Below are 9113 nucleotides of genomic sequence, written 5' to 3'. Positions count from 1 at the left end.
TCCAAATGATGGGCAAAGGTGATATGTCTAGAATGGACTTGAAATTAGACTGTTAAAAGTTTGTCCAATTTTTGTGTGAGATCTGAATTTACAAAAAGCAAATGGTAGGGTGTCGGCATTCTCTTGAAGATCAGATTCACGAAAAACAAAACTACCTCTTAAGCACACTAACCAGATTGAATTCTCATTCGTAATGTAACTTTAGCAAAGGACAGTATTCAACACAATTACTGAAAATTATATTTTATTGACTTCAGTCTTCAGGGCTCATTACATTAGACCACACGATCTGGGTATATGATTTCAATACATACGAAACAACTATTTTCCATCCATAACTCATATAGTCCTATGAATTTGTGTCCAAAAATCACTGGTTCTCAAAATGTGTAAAGAAAAAAAAAAAGACAAAGTAAAAGAAATACTCAGGTTGAGTTTGAATTCTACTTATGGCCTGAATGGGGCAAAGACAACTACTGAATTGTGTCCACCGAATCCAAATGAGTTGGATATACCTGCAGGGATTACACTAAAGATCAGAAACGATGAATTTTACATTATTACCTCTATTCGATTGAAGAGATAATACATACCAACATTCACTTCGTGCTTCTTCTTAACGTTAGGGACAGTGTCAATGGTAACACTAGCCTCCAAGTTCTGTGGAAAAGTGAGAAACTTAGACGCTTAATATTAAAATGTTGTGGGAATCAACAAAAGTTACAAAGTTTAACATTTGATTAATAGGTTAAGATGAATTTCTAGTTCAGGACGTTACATCTTGGTTAATGGTTGGATGCAACCAGCCAGTTGTTATGGCTTTGATTGTTGCTATGGCTTCCAAACCACCAGCAGCCCCAAGACCATGACCAATCATTGACTGAAACGATAAGAAAATATAATGATAACTTCAAGGTTGACAGAAGAACGCTGTTAAGATTCTGAAGTATTTAAAACTAAAAAAAATGTTTCTTACCTTAGTTGCATTCATTTTCAATTCTGACGTGTCCTTAAAAACCTTTTTAATTGCATTAACCTCAGCCAAGTCACCAGCCAGTGTTGATGTGGCATGAGCATTCACATAGTTTACCTGTACAGTTTAGAGGTTAGCCAAGCCAATTAGAATTCATCAATTTTACATAAACAATTGAACGTAAGAATCTGAATTGTTTTTAAAGGAGTATATATATATATATATATATATATATATATATATATATATATATATATCAGTTCAGTTCTGATACTGGTTACTTGGTAATACTCTCTATTTCTTACCTCTTCAGGGGAAACTCCAGCATCTTCTAAACTCTTGCTTATGCAAGATGAAACTCCAAGCCCATCAGCTCTTGGATCAGTCATGTGATGATCATCACATGTTATGGCACCCCCCAAATATTCTGCTATTATTCTGGCTCCCCTTTTTGTTGCACTCTCCAAGCTCTCCATTACCTTTTTTTTTTTTCCGGTGATAGAGAATCAAGTTGTCATTAGGTGAACAAAAGTAAGTTAAAACAAAAACTTGTTAAGCCATATTGCTTTAGAATTGCTAGCAAAAGATGCATATGGTGTAAAAGAAAATTTTGGGTTCAAGGTTCTACCAGCACACCAGAGCCTTCACCCATCACAAAACCATCACGATCTTTGTCCCATGGTCTTGAAGCCTTCTTGGGGCCTTCATTCCTGTGAGACAAAGCCCTGCAAGCAATGAAGCCTCCAAGACCACTAGGCATGATTGCAGCCTCAGTTCCACCAACCACCATGATATCTGCTTCACCTTTTCTAATGTGATTAGCAGCCGAACAAAAGCAGTAATTCGCCGTTGCACAAGCAGTGGAAATGGAATAATTGGGACCCATTAGGCCTGTGTCTATGGCCAACAAGGCAGAACCCATGTTGGTGATGGAGTAGGGAATGAAAAATGGAGTAATTTTCTTATACCCCTTCTGTACAAGAGCTTCCACACCAGTAGAGAAAGCCGTTATACCTCCCATTCCTGATCCCACCAGAACTCCTATTCTTGTTTTGTCCATCTGCTAGAAACATAATGAATGTATAATTCCGTATCAATCCTCCTTATTAAATCATTGTTCTAATGATTACAACATGGACAAAACTTATATACTGTTCTTTCTTTAGGTGTTGTTTGTACTTTTCTTCAATTAAAATTGGAGTTTCACCTCAATAATCTATCGAATCTTCTAATGCAAACCTTTATTATGTGAATTACTAAGGTAAAACTCCAATTCTAATCGGAAAAACAACACAAACAACACCTTTGAAACTGTATCTAGATTTGTCCTTACAACAAATCAGTCACTACTGATATGGTTAGTGAACCTAAGAATTTAAATACAATCAAATTAATTAAATTGATACAATCAGAATTTTCTTCATTAGTTAGGCAACTACAAATGCAGCTTCAAAAAATTCTGTCACTTACAGTGTCCAGGACTTGCTGTCCAAGGTTGGCATCATCAAGGGCCCTCTTGCCTGCAACAATGCAATACCTCCAGCAATCGTCAAGGCGCCGGTCATTCTTGCCATCAATGTAGCCTTCTGAAGAGAAATCACGTATCTGACCTCCAAAACGGACCGGGAAGTTTGAGGCATCAAACCTATCTATTAGGCTTATCCCACTTTCTCCCTCAAGAAGCTTGTTGTAAAAGCCATCAATGTCACTACCAAAGACAGACACAAGACCCATTCCTGTTATTACTACTCGCTTTTTTGGATCCTTTTCTCTCTTTGGTGCTGCAACAGTTGGTGAAGCCATGACCTTGATTGTTCTGCATCTTGGAGCTGCTGCAAGTGCAAGGGTGAAAGCTTCAATCCACAATTCCCTTTAGAATCACTGTCAACATTGATTTAATATTATGTTTACATTCTAGTTTAAGTCCTGATATTTACGGTTACCCATGGAATATTGGGATTTGACTCATCTAGAGCAAACAATTCCCTTTAGAAGCTAAAATAAGTAATCACTGTCAACATTGATTTAATATTATGTTTACATACATAACATAAATCATAAATACATTAGAACACCAACTGTTAGATTTTTTCACAATAATCATCATTACTTACTTTATCCTTCCGAATATTGGTATGGCAATCAATAGAAGTACTACTTCCTATAGAGCGTGAACAAAGGCCAACATGGGCGAGTTGCTAGGCTCACCTAATTGATCAGTATTACAGAATTGTTGATTATTAGTTCTATAAGAAGTTCCAAAACCTGTTAGTACTATGGGTAGGATGAGATTGGTAATAGGATGTAGAATAGCTCACATTCAAAGCAGAAGAAATAGACATTAAAAAAAAAAAAAGACTACACCGTTTAAACAGTCTGTGGCTAACATGATAAATGAAATATTAATCTTAGATACACTATGTTTACCTATCCAACAAAAAGAGAAAACAGAAAACTCTTCTAATTCACGATCTGCATTTGAGAATCTAATTTATTGGCAGTCCCTAACATACAAACACAACATACACGGCAAGGAGACGTAGGGTTGGCCTAACGGTGAAGGGAGAAGGAAAGGGAGGAGAGGTGGCAATAGGGATGTAAGTGGATCAGATCCAATCGGTGAATCCATCCAATCTAATCCAACCCAATTAGATTTTTATGGGTTGAATTGAGCTACTAGATTAGATTGATTTTAGTTTATTGAACCTAATTAAAATTGAATTAGGTGACCATTTTATTTTGTGAGTATATATTTATCATTTTTTTTTAGTTTATCATATGTATAGTATAAATTATTATGAATATTAATTTTTAAAAATATCTTTACTATTTTTGAATTTGAGAATTTCTTTAATTTTTTTCTAAAACTTAAAAGGTCATGATTTTTTAATGATTAGAATGACAAAATAAAAAAGATATACACAATCTAATCTAACCCAATTAAATTTAATTGAATTAAATTGAAAAATAAACAAATTTCAATTCAACCCGGATCACTTACATCCCTAGGTGGTGGATTCGAATTCCCACTAACAAAAATTAGCAATTAATATTTATTGATAAAAAAATATACGTCTACATCAACATCACATGAAGTGAAATTGAGATAAATTTTAGCAATTAATCATTCAAGTAATTAGTTCTCTCCAATATACATTTTCAAGGACATTGGAATTCACACTACCACGTTTACATTTTCAATACAAACATGCCCTTACTAGTCATCAAGGTTTTCCTTTCATATACAATTAAGCAAAAGTACAAGTACCAATAGGAAAGAGTAATGGCTCTTACATGAAGAAGCTGAAATGTAGTGACTTGGCGAATGCATTTGTAGTCTCTGCTGCAATCTAAGCCCCTCATAATGAACGACAGATATCTTCCCATTGTTTTCTGAGATGTTTCTGAGCAATGCTCCTAAAGGACATGTACCAGCAATGCTTGCCATCTCTCACACACACTCTCTTGAGATGTTTGCTGATTTAAAGTAAGGGAGGGAACTTTGGATTATCAGTGGAAGAAAGAACTAATGGAAAAGAAGAGTAAATTAAAATAAAATAAAACAAGTATTGTTTAACGTTTGGTTTGGGAAGTCCGTCATTGTGTTTATTGTCCTGAATTGCGTTTATGTAACCAATGGCTTTGGCGAAAAAAACAGTGTTTCTTTCTTTTAATCGCCTAACTACCTAAACAACCCCATTGGACCTTCAATAAAGAGAAGTCGTCGTCCATGGCATACTTTTGTTGTTGGTGGATCATGTTTATTGTCCTAACTACTTATGCGGCTTCAGTTTAGGTGAACCTTCAGAATTCAGAACTTCTTGGAATAATTAAACACTGCTTTATTACAAACTTCAATACTTACTACATATTGTAGTCATTTATCAGTACATACATGGAATGATGGAGCCATTACCAAAAAATATACTACATGGAACGATAGATTTGGAAATATAGCTCGTTAAATTTGATAATAAAAAAAAAAGGTTTTCCCTTTTTATAATTTTATTTATTCTGTTTAAAGTGGGTTAAATATTTATCATTAGATTCAAAAATAAAATATTTGTTAAATTAAAAGATAAAGTTGAAACTAAAAACTTATAATTTTGTCGTCAAAATTTTAAACCAAGTAATATATTATGAATATTTTATCTTAATCGAGTTACATATATGTTATCCTTGACATAATATGCTACTAGGTTAAAATAAAAATTAATACGTCTTATTATTTTTTTGATCCCTAAATATGTCTTATTATTTAATTTGAAAATTTAACAATAAAAAAATATGTAAACTTTACCCTAAATTAAATAGCCTCCAAATTACGTACTTTTATTCCATGAAATGATCTTAAATGTGATGTATTGCCAGGTTGGACCAAAGAAACGAGGATTCGTGGTGAATGCTGAATGAAAAGGCATGTTTTTCATACCTTTATATAATGTATACACTTTAAAAATTAAAAACAGAGAGGAACATGATTTTAGGAGTGTAATAAAGGTTATTTTCAAATTAAAAAGGTTAAAAAATAAATGAAATAAGTCAATGTTTGGGTTGTAAAACTCAGCCTTATGTCGTTTATTATTTAACTTGATAGAAAAGAATATGAAATTTGGCCTTGTCTCTTGTTTACCTCATTATTTAATTTTCAAATTTCCCTTTAAATAATTTTATTTGTTAATTTATATTTGATAAATATATTGTAATTCAAATCATTCCGGTCTTACAACTGACATATTTATCAATCAGTTATTAGATTTGAACAATTTAAATTGAATTACAATATCCTAATTAATCACACCAACATATATTAACATGTATTAAGAAGTGAATATAATAGTACTATAATATGCATAAATATATCTAACAATTGAGAATGAAATTTTTGACGATCAAAATAGTAGATTTTTTAAAACTTTATGGTCATTAATTTAAAATAATATATATTGTAAAGAAGAAGTAACAAAGAGGAAGGCAAATCAAAAGAAAATGAAACATCTTCTGATAATGTCGACTTTAATATATTGTGATAAACAATCAATCCAAAAATAAATATCATGACAAAAATTGAATGTGTTAAAAACGAAGAAAACAAATTAGTAAAGGAAAAGATGAACTTTAATGAAATGCAACTTCTCTAAACACTTTCCTTTTTTAGTGACGGATCCTAGCAGTCTTTTAGATGCTTTTTTTTTAGTGTGTCTTTTAGATGCTTGGAAGTTGGATCATCAAACTCTTTTCCTTTTATGTAATGTTGATTCGCACGTGCTCAAGTCATGTACTATTTGACTCTTTACTATAAGTGTAGTTAACAATTTTGCACGCAATTTATTTCAGAAATCCGTCCTAATCTAATGCTTTTTTATCTATTATAAATTTTTATTGTTAATTGTCTTGGCTCTTAAAAAAATCATATTTTTTAATCATATAAAAAATATTCCATGATCTTGGTATTAAAAGAAACAACTCTTAATATGAAGGATAATCAACTTGACAAACATGATGAAAGAATCATATAATCAAGCAAAAATTATTTTAAAAAAAAGTTAAATTCTAGTTTGTGCCACTTAAATGAAAATAGCTCGTATGAGTCATACGGATCAACTTGATCTATATGACTCATACTACGGATCAAGTTGATCCGTAGTATGAGTCATATGGATCATGTTAATCCGTATGAGTCATATGGATCAATTTGATGCATATGACTCATGCATCAACTTGATCCGTATAACTCATGTGGGATCAACTCAAGTAAAGGATATTTTTATTCATTCACTTAAAATGTTGAGTGCATCAGTAATAATGTTAAATGTATCTAGCATCACTCAAAATATAACTAGTAGCTTATGTAGGTCGGTCTTTTTGGGCTTGAACTAGACCAATCCATCCGCCGGATTAGTCATAGTGAAAAGTAATCTGAAACTCCTATTCTTACCTCATTTTATGTTATCCCATCTAATTCTTTGTTTGGATTTTACAATTATTGATAATACTCCTAACTAAAATGCGTTTTTGTCAAGCAAAATACACAACAATTTTTGTTGTGTTAAAGTGTGCAACTCCATACACAACAAAAACACATTTTTGTGTGTTAATGGGTCATTTTGATTATGTATTGAGTTTACACCCATTAACACAATGGAAAGCACGTTTTTGTCACGTTAAACTTTTATAATTTTTTTTGCAGTTAATTCTTAATGTTGGTGAATTTTTTTATAGTAATTAAATTATTGATGATATAAATTATCTTTTTAAGTTAAAATTAAAATAATTAAGATACAATTTACCGATTTTACTAATAGTCAAATAAAGTATCATATAGTCTACCTTTTTTTATTGAATTTGAATTAATTATGACATGAGTTATCGTTTATAAGTTACAACCATAATCAAATTAGTATCATAATTAATTTGACTATATTTTTTTTTTGACAAAATTCAACTACAATTAAAAGGGTAACTTGTGTAGTCATTCATTCAAATTTTAATTCAAATATTCAAACTAATTATGATACAAATTGCACCCAATTTGCATTTTCGTTGAGTACTTAAACCCAAATACATAATGGGATCGCCATTCGTTACGTATGAATACACAACAAAAATTTTATTTATTAATCTCTTAATCAATATTATCTTTTTTCTTAAACATTTATGCATTAAAAAAAGGTTACATCTATCACAAGCTTGCAGATATAAAGGGCAAAAGACCCAACAAAAGTTGACATATTTGACAACTAACTAAATATCTTAAACATGTGGGTACAGGCTTAATTGCTTAAATTCCATTTTTGATAGTGTGTATGAAAAGGGATTTATTAGAGTATTTGTACCCACTCTAATAATTTTTTCTACTTCGAAATAGAATAGCCTGAAATTGTTGGCTAACAAGTAATTTTCTCTTTCTTCTGAAAATCTGCTAACAAATATCTTTGTACAGACCAAACATATAAAGGGCGAAAGAAAAATGAAATTAACTTCATATCTTTATACATACTTAGTATGTAAATGGGAAAGGTGAAGAAAAGGATAATAATAAGTAAATTTTGATTAACATTTTATGAGAGTTGTTAAAAAAATTATAAGTTATAAAAAAAAGCTCTTAAAAAATTTAAACTATACAACAAATATTCATTTAACATGATTCAAAATAGTATATCCGAATATTAATTACGGGTGATTTCTTTAAAAAAGTAAAGTGTTTTGCTTCTTTTTTTTAGAAGTTAAGATTTTTGCTAATTAGTACCTAGAAATGTTGATTAAAATTTAATAAATATTTTGAATAAAAACTATAATAAAATTGTATTGAAAATCATGAAAATAAATTTTAATAATATTTTTATAAAAAAAACATTTTTAATTGTCTGGTTAATATCTTAAAGAAATTTATTAATTTTTTATAATTGAGATTTATAATGGGAAAAAGGAATGGAGAGAGGAGGCTGAAATGGTAATTAGAAGCTTCAAAAAAGAAGAAGAAAGAAGTGGTAATTAGAAAGGGGGCACTACCAAACACAGACACAGGTGTCAATAAAGATCCATTGAACATGGCATAAACACCGACGTGCCCGTTTGTCACGGACCACAAAATCATGCACACACTCACTGCCTCCACACTGTTTTCTATTCTAGACTACACTTCCATTCCATGTCTTAGCAGCTAAGGAAGTTCAATCCATCCACTTTATCAAATAAAGAAGACGACAAAACAAAAACATAACTTAATGGAAGCCATATTTTTTTATTTAATTATCCTATTAGATAACGTAATTTAATTTATCTAGCATCAGTGCTTGGTCTTATACTTTTTCCTACAGAGTAGTAAAACAAAAACAACAATTCTTGGTCTGAACTCAAACTAAAGTAAAGACGATTCTATCAGCTTCTAGAACGTAGTATAGTATACCAAATCAAAACCCAAATGCCACCTTCCACTCCACCTTTTCACGTGTACGCGTTTTGGCATCATCATCACTCATCACTCACTAAGGAGCACCCCACCTAATTTAAATTAAATGAAAAAAAAATGACAACACCACCGAAAACAAATTTTCATTTCACATTTGACAATTACATACGCAACCCGTAAGTAACTTTCCACGAAGTTACATTTCATCTCATCTCATTTTTTCCCATC

At 31.3% G+C, this 9113-nt stretch overlaps 1 protein-coding gene across 3 annotated transcripts; it reads right to left on the bottom strand.

The window, feature by feature from the left end:
• Positions 1 to 227: 227 nt before the first annotated feature.
• Positions 228 to 4643, bottom strand: LOC100808453 (3-oxoacyl-[acyl-carrier-protein] synthase I, chloroplastic-like). Of its 3 annotated transcripts, none has more exons than XM_006579379.4 (8): positions 4268 to 4643; positions 2444 to 2805; positions 1602 to 2036; positions 1279 to 1452; positions 977 to 1090; positions 779 to 880; positions 594 to 660; positions 228 to 515 (listed from the first exon to the last, which is right to left on the bottom strand). In XM_006579379.4, the coding sequence occupies exons 1-8, from the start codon at positions 4419 to 4421 to the stop codon at positions 448 to 450; spliced, it is 1476 nt and encodes a 491-aa protein (XP_006579442.1). In that variant the 5' UTR covers positions 4422 to 4643; the 3' UTR covers positions 228 to 447. The 3 variants fall into 3 exon arrangements, with proteins under 3 accessions (XP_006579442.1, NP_001241906.2, XP_006579443.1); NM_001254977.2 differs by having other exon boundaries at positions 1602 to 2033; positions 4268 to 4572; XM_006579380.3 differs by lacking the exon at positions 4268 to 4643 and adding an exon at positions 3401 to 3600.
• Between the last annotated feature and the right edge of the window lie 4470 nt (positions 4644 to 9113).

Source organism: Glycine max, chromosome 5 (genome assembly GCF_000004515.6).
Source record: "Glycine max cultivar Williams 82 chromosome 5, Glycine_max_v4.0, whole genome shotgun sequence".
NCBI lineage: Eukaryota > Viridiplantae > Streptophyta > Magnoliopsida > Fabales > Fabaceae > Glycine > Glycine max.
The sequence above is the reverse complement of the archived record's forward strand: the minus strand, read 5'-3'. Positions and strand labels throughout refer to the sequence as shown.

Coding starts and splice junctions, on each gene's coding strand:
- LOC100808453 (XM_006579379.4), bottom strand. CDS start 4,421: ATGGCAAGCATTGCTGGTACATGTCCTTTAGGAGCATTGCTCAGAAAC. Junction 1,091..1,278: donor CTGGAGTTTCCCCTGAAGAG/GTAAGAAATAGA, acceptor TAAACTGTACAG/GTAAACTATGTGAATGCTCA. Junction 516..593: donor GAAGCACGAAGTGAATGTTG/GTATGTATTATC, acceptor TAATCCCTGCAG/GTATATCCAACTCATTTGGA.